Genomic DNA, 12,315 nt, shown 5'->3' with positions numbered 1-12,315 from the left:
GGGCAAAGGGTTGGGCTGCAGGCTCTGGTCTTGGATTAAGGGATTCGGAGTGTGGGAGGGGCTCTGAGCTGAGCTTGGGGTAGGCAGTTGAGGTGCTGGAGGGGGTTCTAGGTGTAGGCTCTGGAAGGGCATTTTGATGCAAGGGTGCTCAGAGCTAGCGCAGGGACTTGAGGTGCAGGAGGGGGTTCATGAGTGGGGCAGGGGTTTGGGATGTGGGCTCCAGCTGGGCATTGGTTACCTCAGGTAGCTCCTGGGTGGTGGTGCAGTGGGGCTAAGGCAGGCTCACCCCTGCCCTGCTCTTACCACTCCCAAAAGCAGCTGGCGAACTCCATTCTAAATACTGTTGTGCCCCCTCTCTTCTCATTGGAGATGGGATACAGGGTGAGAGAGGGGGCGCCTTGACATCAGAAGCCTCTTCTCCCTCCTCTGCCCTGCACAGATAGCAGGAGGCTCTTGGAGACCGCTCCAAGGCAAAGGGCAAGAGGTACACAGCAGTGGGGGGAGGGGTAGCTGAAGTGCTGGAACTTGATAATAGCCTCTTGGCCAAATCAGTCAAGATCACCTGTCAGAGGCACAAAGATCTACTAGTAGATCCCAATCTACTGGTTGGTGACCACTGGTCAGGAGGCTCATTACCCCATCACAGAGTCTTGTTGCTGTTCAGGGTCAGGGTTCTGTAATTAGCAGGGGAGGGGAATGCTAGACAGCTGCAAAGCTTTTCTCATTATCTGAGAAGTCACTCTGCCAGCAGGGGTCATGCAGAAGACCTGTGTGATGTTGAGCAGCTCCTGCACACTTTGTATTTTGTATTGCACACTAAAGAAGATGGGATTGTTTGGCTCATTAGGACAGTGGGGTTTAGAGCTGGTTGTTAACGTTAACCTCTATGGCTGGGGCCTCTAGATGCCCCACTGTATAAAAAAAAAACACTGTGGTGATAAGTAACAACAAAACAAACTCTCCTCCCTCTCAGCTTCTTCTGTGGTAAGGAGCAGTCTGAGTCAGTTGCACTCCAGAGCCCAAAGACAGCCTTAAGGGGTTTCCCCCATGCTCTGTGTTGTGTTTGTCTTGGCAAAAGGCTGGAGTGGACATGACCATTAATTAGGGATATTAGTATACAGTCATTAACAGGGCTCGACAAATAATATAACCTGAAAGAGCTGGTGCAGCGTGATCTGTGCATGCGCAGAACGCAGAACTGTGAAAAACCGCGTGGCTGGCGAGTGGGGCTCGCCGCCGCTTGGCAAGCTCTATCATTAAGCCTGGACTTATCGATTAATTCAAACAACTCTCCCTCTCCCCCCTCCTAGGGTTGCCAGGTGTCCGGTATTTTTGCCTCCTGTCTGGTAAAAAAAAATTCAGAAAATACTGGACACCTAAAGTGTCTGGTATTTTCTGATTTTTTTCCCAGCTAGGAGGCAAAAATCTCAGGTGCTTACCTGGTTCCACAGGGGAGCTGTCCAGCCTGGAGCAGGGAGACAAGATGGCCTGTTAGGGCCAAAAAGCCTCAAAAGCATTTCTTAAAAAAAATTTTTTTTGCTCAACAACTTTTGTCTCACCCTTCCCCCCCCCCCCCCCCCAACAGATTTTTTTCCCCCAGTGTTGGTTTTTTTTTGGTGTGTCTGTGTTCAGTATTTTTGGTTAAAACATCTGGCAACCCTATCCCCTCCCCCTCCTTGCTACCTCTAATACAGAGGCAGCAACGGGGCGAGCCAGAGCCCGATAAGCACTGGATCCTGCGGAGCTGCCTGCCCCCCCCTCTGATCATAGCAAGCACCTTCCCCCCCCTTCCTGCAGTTTCCCCTGCAAATGAGTGTCCAGTGTATCAAGCCCTAAAACCATGATTTGCTACTATATTGGCAAAGCCTGGTTTTAAAGCCAAACCTCCATGGATATGGATGCCAAACGAAGAAAATGGCATTTTTGGTTAAGCTCGCACTGCCACCTGCTGGTTGATCTGTGGTACGTTGAAAGGAACGTCACATTACTAACAACAGGCCAGCACAACCTCCTTTGAAGTCTGGGAGAGAAGTGAAACAATGAAGGCTATGGTAGGATATAGCCTCTGGAGGTGGGCAGTTGGCCTTGCTCATGGCAGAGTCAGGTTAGGCCCCCCTTTATCCACAAGGGTGGGAGACACAGGCAGAGACTGGCTGGGTGGCTTCCTAGATGCTTGGGAAGGGTGTATGGACTGACGGTGGGAGTTATGGGTTGATTTTGGAGTCCCTGTAAATATAGTAGTGGGAGAGAAGGCAATGCACATTACCACAGAAGGTAATTCAGCCAATAATACCGACGCTGGGGTAGAGGTCAGACCCTGAGCAGAATCATTGTGGCCGCCTTGCAGGAGGTAGCATGGCCTAGCTTAGCAGGTACATGTATCACCCTATCTTGATCTTTGTGCTCTAGGGCAGAGGAGGAGAACCTGCTGCCTGTGAGCTGGATCCAATCTGCTGTTTCATTTCATCTGGCACACAACAAGTCTCTGTGCGGTGGGCTGGAACCCCTAAATTCTGGTGCTCCTCAGTCCTCCATGGGGCAGGAGCCACAAGCGCTTATATACCCGAATGTCCCTGCAGCTTCTAGGTGGAGGAGCGATCAGGAAAGCTCTATGTGTTGCCCCTATCTCCTATGCTGGCTCCACAGCTCCCATTGGCTGTTGGAGTGGTGCCTGAGGGCATGGGCAGCATGCACCACACAGAGCTACCTGGACCAGGTTCCCTCTCGGACTAGGGACCGGACAAGATAGTCACCCCCAGGAGTAATACAGAGCCTGGGAAGGCAGGAAGCCTTGTTAGTCCTTGCTGCACCACCGACTAGGAGCTGCCCAAGGTAAGTGCTGCCCGGCCAGAGCCTACACCTGAACCCCCAAAGATACCCTAACCCAAACTCTGAGCACCAGGTTGGAACTCCCTCCAAGACCCACACCCAAACTCTGAGCCTCCTCCCACACCCAAATGCCTTCCCAGAGCCTTCATCCTGAAATTCTTCCCACATCCTTCCCAACCCCAGCCCCACAACCGCAGTCAGAGCCCTCAGCTCCTCCCACACCTCAACCCCCTGCCCCATCCCAGAGTTCCCGTCCCGCTCCAGCCCTCTGAACTCTGCTTTTCTGGCCCCACCCCAGAGTGTAAGGCAAGCCCAGACCCTCCCTCCCTGCAGGGCTGCATGTGGCCCCCAATTGATTTTTTTTGAAGGTCAATGGCACCTGATAGAAAAGAGGTTTCCCCACCCCATTCTAGGGCATGAGGTAGCTGTTCCATACCCCTAATCATTTTACTGCCCTTTTCTGAACCTTTTCCAATGCCAATATATATTTTTTGAGATGGGGGCGACAACATCTGAATGCAGTATTCAAGATGTGGGCGTACCATGGTTTTATATAGAGGCAATAAGATATTCTCAGTCTTATTCTCTATCCTTTCTTAATAATTCCCAACATTGTTTTCTTTTGACTGCTGCTGCTCAGAGTGTACGTTCTCAGAGAATTATCCACAGTGACTTCAAGATTTCTCTTTTGAGGTAAATTAGGCCCCATCATTTTATATGTATACACTGAAAATGAGCACTTGGAAGAGCAAAGCTGTGCAATTGTACAATTATGGCAGAATGTTCATGGCCAGTGTGTAGGTTCAGATTGTGGAGACTACAAGATATATTATAAGTAAACATGATTCTGGGATGCATTAACAAGAGTGTTGTGAGCAAGACACAAGAAGTTGTTCTTCCGCTCTACTCTGTGCTGATTAGGCCTCAATTGGAGTATTGTGTTCTGTTTTGGGCACCACATTTCAAGAAAGATGTGGAGAAATTGGAGAGGGTCCAGAGAAGAGCAACAAAAATGATTAAAGGTCTAGAGAACATGAGCTATGAGGGAAGACTGAAAGAACTGGGCTTGTTTAGTTTAGAAAAGAGAAGACTGAGAGGGGACATTATAGCTGTTTTCAAGTATCTAAAAGAGTGTTATAAGGAGGAGGAAAAAAATTATTCTCCTTGGCCTCTGAGGATAGGACAAGAAGCAATCGGCTTAAACTGCGGCAAGGGAGGTTTAGGTTGGACATTAGGAAAAACTTCCTAACTGTCAGAGTGGTGAAACTCTGGCATAAATTGCCTAGGGGGGTTCTGGAATCTCCATTACTGGAGATATTTAAGAGCCGGTTAGGCAGACACCTGTCAGGGATGAGCTAGACAGTGCTTGGTCCTGCTGTGAGGGCAGGGGACTGGACTCGATCTCCCCAAGTCCCTTCCAGTTCTCTGATTCTATGAACTGGCTTTCTCTCTGTATTTTGTGTAGGGAGCAAGATGGGCGGTTTTATTCTCACAGCTAGCATGAAAGAATATATTAACAATTCAAGGAGAAAGATAGCAGTATCAGCTACCAATAAGCTATTTGGAAGAGAAATAGAATTCAGCCTGAAGGAGGGACTAGCAACAGAAATAGAAACTATTCAGGGGCCTACCTTCCTCCTCTGGAGAATACGTATCTGTTGTCCGGATTGCCAGTGGCATCTTTAAGACATACCCATTCACCGTGTCTCGGTTTGGGACTAAGGCCTGTGGGCCCTCCTCTCTCTCTCCTCTGGCACAGGAGGGAAGCAGCAGGCATTTCCAAATGAACTTCTTCCTTCGCTTTTTACATTGGACCACAGGCTCTTTGCCCTGGTTTGACAGCTCTTGGTGCGTCTCACCTTTACTTGCTTGAGGGAGCTTTTCCCTTTCTCCTCTCTCTCTAGGTGATCCCCTCCGGGTCTTCGCCTCCCTTTCCAGAAGTTGCCTGTATTTACTCACAGAGAGTCGTCGCTGGGCATAGGCCATGAGAACTTTGTATTCTACAGTGTCTCGGTTCTCATCCTCCAGAGAGATCTCTTCCATGTTGGCATCACTGGGTGAACTCATCTTGGCCCTACAAGGACAAGGCCTTGTTAGTAAGGATGTTAAAATGCAGATAAATCAGCAAATTGATTAGTCGATGGAATTTCCACTCGATTTGTTAATGGGGGGGGGGGGAGCGCTCGCTACCCCCACTGCAGCACTACAGTTTCCCATTCGCATAGACTCAGGAGCTAACCCCACTGCGCCTCTGCTTTTTAAATGTAGTAAGAGCCACCACGAGGTGCCCTGCTGCACCTCTGCCTCTCCTTCCTCACAGGGAGATAGTGCTGGGGGAAACCAGATTTTAAGCCAGCACTTCCTCCCTCCCCCACATTGGCTCCTGCTCCCCACACTTGCTGCCTCTGATAGAGGCAGCAATGGGGGGAGGAGGAGTGAGCAGTCGAGTAGTGACTTGAATACTCGATAGGCCTAAGCTTATCAGGTAGTCGACTAGTTGCTTACATCCCTACATGTTGGTCTTCATGGCTTGGGGAGCACATCCTTTTTGTGTTCTGAATAAAACTTGGCATTGTGATACAGCCTTTCACCAAAGCACTTTACAATCATCGATGACTTAAGCCTCATGGTGCCATAGGCCAGGGAAGTATTATTTTACAGAGAAGTTGAGTGGCTTGTCCAAGCAACTTTATAGAGCTGGATGAACCAGTCTCAGCTGGCTGGAGCCAACACAACATGCTTCCTCTCTCCGATTATTTTATGTTGACTTTAATTGGATATAGCTACCCTAATATGGTTCCTGGAATATCATTCCGCCAATGGGATGGTTTTGCCAGAAACATTTCCCATTGTATTGTTTCTATGCATGGTGTTTTACAGTAGGCAACATTTGCCACATTTCTGGGGTAGCATTCCAATGGGTGTGGGGGACTGGTAAACAACCTAAGAACATAAGACCAGCCATACTGGGTCAGACCAAAGGTCCATCTAGCCCCGTATCCTGTCTTCCGACAGTGGCCAATGCCAGATGCCGCAGAAGGAGTGAACCCAACAGGTAATCATCATGTGATCCCTGTTTGGAAATGGATGACAGGAGAAACAGAGGCTAAGGATACCATTCCTATCCATCCTGGCTAATAGCTGAATTTATCTAACTCTTTTTTGAACCCTGTTAAAGTCTTCACAACATCCTCTGGCATGGAGTTCCACAGGTTGACTGTGAGCTGTGTGAATTTTGTGACCCCTAGTTCTTATATTATGGGAACAGGTAAATAACATTTCCTTATTCACTTTTTCCATATCAGTCATGATTTTCTAGACTTCTGTCATATCCCCCCTTAGTCTCCTCTTTTCTAAGATGAAAAGTCCAATTCTCTTTAATCTCTCTTCATATGGGACCCATTTCAAACCCCTAATCATTTTTGTTGCCCTTCTCTGAACCTTTTCCAATGCCAAATATATGTAGCTAGTTTTGAGTTAGAGGTTGATAATTTTTTATTAAATGGATTTTAAAAAAGATAGGATTGTCTGTGGTAGCAAAGGACTAGACTTGATGGCCCGAGAATCCCCTTCTAGAAGGGGATATTCCTAGCTAGGCAGAATCCCTGATGCAAAGATCTTACAATCTAAAGGCACAAATAAATAGTCACAGTATGGTGAACAAGAAAAGTGGCACATGGTCATTGTGGAGGTGATACTCTTGGGAAGAGCTGAATTTTGAGAACTATTGTGAAGAAAGAGATAAAGGAACTTGGTATATGTCAAGCTGGGTGGCAATTCACAGCCTGGGTGGTTTGGAGATGCATCTGGTATCTGTTTCACCCAATTGGGAAGCTGTTAACTTTGGACAGAATGCAGGGAAGAAAAGGTTATTACAATAAAACTGATTCTCACAAGGATGTGATGGAAGAAAAGATTTCAGTTAACCAAAGCCCATCCATATGAAAATGTCACTCCATCAGCCCCTCCTGAGGCTTGCATTAACGTAAGAGTTGGCGTTTCTTAAACCCTCAGCTCCTGGATTCATCCAGTGATACAAGAATCTGAGCTTTTTTTTTTTTTTTTTTTTTTAAAAAAAGGAAGCTTCTAGCTGTCATGTTTGCGAGGAAAGGTTTAAAAATGTGAAATCTGAAGGCTCCTGCCCAATAAAAATCAACCCCGTATTTGTTAGTTTTTATGAAGAGCCAAGTGCCAGGGAGAGTCAACGGGAGTGGGTCACTGAACTTCCTTATGCTCTGTTGAAATGCTTACCTATCACGTGCCTCTCTCTTCAGCAATGAAATGCATGATGAGGATATCCTGTTTTGGTGCTACCATGTGAAATCAGACATTCATTTTGCAGTCATTTGTGGTTGTTGGGGAAGCTATTAAGTTCAGATCAATACAGACTGATATATATATATATAAAGATGTTCTATTGTGTATTAAGGGCCAGATCTTCACTGATGTAAACCAGCATAGCTCGACTGAAGTCAGTGGAGCAGGGTTGATTTACATGAGCTGAATTTCTAAACCTTCCACACCGCCATTGGGAACAGATACAGCAATCTCCATGTGGGTGGGTGAGGGGAGAGTGGATTAGTGGCTGGATGGCAGGTAGGGTTGCCAGATGGTTTAACAAAAAATACCGAACACTGCCCCCCCCGCCCCCCCCCCAAAAAAAAACACCAGGAAAAAATTCTGCCAAGGAAAAAAAAGAGGGGGGGAGACCAATGTTGTTAAGTCCCCCAAAACAGAATTGTGGAGCAAAACAAAAAAAAAACACAAAAAACAAAAGTTTAAAAAAGGAGGCTGCCCCTTTAACACAGCCATCATCTTGGGCGCCATTTAAAAAACCCCGCAGCTCTGACCTGGTAAGCATAGGGAAGTCGGGGTCCTCGGGGTGGGGTGGGGGGGAAGAGCTGGTGGGGGGCAGAGGCCGTTTGGGGAGGGGTTCAGGAGTGGCTTTGCAAGCCACACTTTTGGGGGGCAAGAGCCACAGGTTGGCCACAGCTGGTGTTGAGGGAGGCATCACGTGCCCAGCAGCCAGGTCTTTGCTGGTCACATGGGCCAGAACAGCATGTGCTCTGCTCCCACCCCAGCCTAGCGCCCCCCTAGCGTGGCGCCCGGCAACTGCCCCTTCCTGCCCCCCCTTCGCTACGACTCTGCTGCGCTCCGCACTCCTCTGCCAGATGCAGCAGGGGAAAATTGTCCCCTCTGGGCTTCTGTCTGAGGGAAACAGGAAATACTGGACATTTCACGTGTCCCGTATTGCCTGTTTTTTTTTTTTTTAAACTGGACAGAGCCCGCAAATACCAGACTGTCCAGGTGAATACTGGACACCTGGCAACCCTAATGGCAGGCCAGAATCCTGTGCTATGAACAGAGGCCACAATGGATCTGGTTCAAAACTCTCTTGAGGCAGACACCAATCCTTTCTCCCTACTGTATGGAAAAAGACCACTACTTTCCACTCCATTACGATGACAGGTAACTGCTTGGAACACATGCTTAGAAAAGATTCTGAAAGCATTTGTACTAATCTGTCAACCTGCATCTCTGCTCTGGTGAGTCACACATCCTAAGGTCTTACAGCAAGCTTTTCCTCTAATGTACTGCAGTTTTCCAATACTTTTGCCATTGACCTTTAACTAAAAATGTAGCAAAGAATTAGCATATTAACTGTAATATCTTGTCTGCAATAGCCTCTCTCAGGGAAAATGTCAAATTCCAGGCTGTTGCTGACATGCTAACAGTTTCTCATTTCCCACTTTCAAGAGCCCCTACAGCTGCCCGTTGAAGTGAAACAAGCTTCCTTGTCGGTCTCCTGCCTCTATATAGCTTTGGTGGTTGACTCTTCCTTGGCACATGAAGTGTCCCTGGATGGCCAGGAGTCCCAGTTTATCAAAGGCCAACAGAAGCATTGAGCCACCTAGGCTGCACGAGTCGCTGTCCTTCCTCTCCGTGGGCTGCAAAATTGTCATAACCAAGACAGTACCCCAGAATAGGTCAGTTTTTCTAACTGCGTGTGCATTCCTAGAATTTGCAGGGTTTGCCGGTTGATTGGATGCAGAGGGAGAGCACGGCTCTCTCAGTGCAATCAGCATGCCCCTCACTTCTCATGCCCCTGCTTTATGTTCAGGGGAAAAAAACTATGCAGGCGGAAACCAGCGGCATCTGCCAACCATGTGGATGGGCAACAGGAAACGAAGCATCTTGTGGGCCACACATAGAACCCTGATGGGTCGCATGCAGCCTGCAGGCTACAGATTGCCCACCACTGGCCTATAACAGTAACACAGTGGCTCGCAAATTATCAGAGCCCAAAACAGTCACATACCCCTCAAACCAGACAAAGCTGCAGGCTGGGCACCATGAAGACCAGAATACTGTCAGAATCCCAAGGATCTCGAAGCATTCCACTGCTCCCCACTGTTGCCTTGGGAAGTCTCACAGTAAATTGACTCTTTAGAATAAGAAACACAGGCAACTAGCCTCCTTGTATTCCTCTGCTTTAAGCATGTGTCAATGCCTTGAGCAAGGATCTCAAGCTTCAGACTAGTTAGACGTGAAAGAAGAGCAGCTTAGACAGCTCTCTGATGTTACGCTAGCCTCAACACAAAGCCTTAAAATCCAACACCGCCCCCCCCCAGCCCTCAGTCACCTCTGAAGACTGCAAATACCTAAATATTAACAACAGAGACAGGCTTAAACCAAAACCACAGATCCACATAATCATGAATTGCAGAGAAATGTGGGTTTAGGCTTTCTAGCTTGGATCCAGTTCTAACTTACAAACCCACAGCCCCTATGACCTTATCCTGCTGAGCATAGATATTACAGCTCAAAATCATCTTTCATTTGAGACCTTTCCATCTAATGAAAAGGATAAGGGCCCATTTCAGCCATGGCTTTGGGAAATTCCTAGAGGCTGGGATGCAGCTAGAGTCTGTTCAGATATGGAGAAAGAGGTCAGAAAACATTCATCACACAATAATGCAAATAACAGAGAAAAAATTCATAAGAAGTGGGGTGATGTGGGGAGGGCAAAAAGAGGTCTGAGAAATGCTTCCAGCCATAGCATGTGCATGTATACCCATGCATGATTTTGCAGGCTTCTGTGAACTATATACTTAATTCATGGACCCTTTTGGTCAATTGCAGAGTTATAGGATTAAAAAAAATAAATTTAGTGATTTCAGCAATTTAAATCTGAAATTTCAAGTTGTTGTAATTGTAGGGGGCCTGACCCAGTGAGGAGTTGTGTGTGTGTGTGTGTGTGTGTGTGGGGGGGGGGGTTGCACTACTGCTACTTTTCCTTCTGCCATGCTGCTGGTAGCACTGCCTTCAGAGCTGGGTAGCGGCAGCTACTGGCCAGGAGCCCAGCTCTGAAGCAGAGCTGCTGTCAGCAACAGTGTAAAACTAAGACGGCAGGGTATGGTACTGCCACCCTTACTTCTGCCCTGCTGCAGGCAGGGCACTACCCTCAGCATTGGATATGCAGCCAACAGCCACTGCTTTCTGGCTGCCCAGCTCTGAAAGCAGTTCAGAAGTAAGGGCGGCAATAATTTAAGAGCAGATTTGATAGACATGTCAAGGATGATCTAGTCCAGTGTTTCTCAACCAGCGGTATGAGTACCCATAGGGGTACTTGAGAGAAGTCTGGGGGGGTATGTCAACACAACTGAAATTGTTAGAAAACTGAAGTTTTTTCATTTTAAGTTTTACAGCGCTTTATTATTTTTGTACTTTTTACATCCAAAAATTACATCGCTCGCCCGGCTACAATTAAATTATTTAAACAAATGTGTTGCAATGGTAGAAAAAATGTTGCATGTCTGAAAACTGTAGGTACTGAGGGTACTCTTTTTTTTTTTTAAAGGGGGTACTTTATAAAAAAAAAAAAAGGTTGAGAAACACTGATCTAGACTGTGTTTGGTCCTACCACGGAGGCAGGGGACTGGACTTGATGACATCTCAAGGTCCCTCCCAACTCTAGTGTTCTGTGATGCAACCCCCTAAAATAATCTTGTGATCCCCTTGCAACTCCCTTTTGGGCCGGAATCCCCCATCTGAGAAACTGTCTGGTCTCCCCCATAAAATCTGTTGGGTATTGGGTAAAAGCACAGAGAGGACCAGATTTCAAGGTCCGTAAGGCATTTTTCATAGTCATAAATCTGGTAGGACCCTATTTATATCCCACCTTCCCCAATTCTTCATAAACACCAAAAACAGACACAGAGTCACATTGAATCTCCATTGTCACTGCAGATGGTAACCTAGATTTTAATTATCTCCCTGCCCCAAGTATCTTTTTTCGTTAGTGGTATGTTACAGCTGTAGGCAATACCTACTAGTACATTTTAAAATATATTTAATGAAATCGGTGCTGGAAGACTTCTTGCTCTTCCTAATGGGATTTTTGGGGGAGGATCACTGCAGTAAGGCATGTGTCTGAATGGGAGCAAGCCAAAGACTCTGAATTATTTTCTGGGCAGAGATGAGGCAGCTGGGATATAGGAAGTAGTGGCCTCTTGGCTCCTATCAGCACGAAGAAGCTACCACCCTGGTAAATGCGATGTCTACGATCGCTGCACTATGGATTCTGGCGCACCGGCTGAACTGTTTAGAAATGGGCTCTAAGGACTACTCTTAAGGATGGGAGCTGCAGAGTTTACAATGGAAATCAATCTGAAAACCCATCAGGACAAAAGCAGAAAGACAGCATCTGATAAGGAGCAATTAAACCACTGGAGCTGAGAATTGCAAACGTATCTAAAACAGAAAGGAAAGAATTCTCCCTCTTGAGAGAGACTAGTCTGCACACAAGAAATATATGGGGTAGACACAAGGGTCCTGGTTTACAGTTATCCCATTCCTGTGCTTGGGGCAGAGAGAGCTTTAAAACCCCTTGTAATGTCTGTGCCCGGGGATGTTTCTGGGTTCTGCCCAGCCCTCAATGCAATCAAGAGCAGACTTTATGCTGCTCTGACTTACGCTCTGCTCCTCGAGGCTTCTAGGATGCAAGGTATGGTTGTAGGTCCATAGTCTCCAGTCACATCCCTCTCCCACACCTCCTCTCTTCACACCCCTGCCACCTGCTGGAGGCAGGGATGATACAAAGAGCTTTGGGCCAGCAAGGGCGCACTAGTGGTCATTCCTGACCCTTTTAAAGTTCCTTCCCATTGCTAGTAAAGAAAACATTGGAGAGGAAGGGACAGTGACTATTGATCATAACCCCCTTTACCGATGAGCCGGAAAGCTCTCCACAAGCCTGAAATGCAAGGTTAACATGTATATGCGGCAGGATAACCCAAAGCTGAGATTCAGGCAGTTATTAAAGGTTATTGCCAAGTTGTCATCGCTACAAGAGAGGCAGACTGAAGTGGCTGCAGAGGAGGAGATCGCTGCGCCCTTCGTGGCACGGGTATCTTGTAGAGAAACATGGAAAAGATTCACCTACTGTCAAACTCACATCACAGAACATTAGAGGGCTTGGCACATACA

At 47.2% G+C, this 12,315-nt stretch overlaps 1 protein-coding gene across 9 annotated transcripts in view; it reads right to left on the bottom strand.

Annotated features, from left to right (window-relative positions):
- BCL2L14 (BCL2 like 14) overlaps positions 1–12,315 on the bottom strand; it is a 56,243-nt gene that overhangs the window by 10,632 nt on the left and 33,296 nt on the right. For 8 of the 9 annotated variants that reach the window (XM_075901052.2, XM_025180912.3, XM_075901083.2 and 5 more), the window contains one exon: positions 4,461–4,903. In XM_075901052.2, coding sequence (XP_075757167.2) covers positions 4,461–4,903 — 443 coding nt within the window. The remainder of the gene's footprint in view (positions 1–4,460; positions 4,904–12,315) is intronic. The other variant, XM_089771066.1, reaches the window with a different exon arrangement.

This window comes from Pelodiscus sinensis, chromosome 1, assembly GCF_052426305.1.
Source record: "Pelodiscus sinensis isolate ZL-2025 chromosome 1, ASM5242630v1, whole genome shotgun sequence".
NCBI lineage: Eukaryota > Metazoa > Chordata > Testudines > Trionychidae > Pelodiscus > Pelodiscus sinensis.
This window is presented reverse-complemented; position numbering and strand designations above follow the sequence as displayed.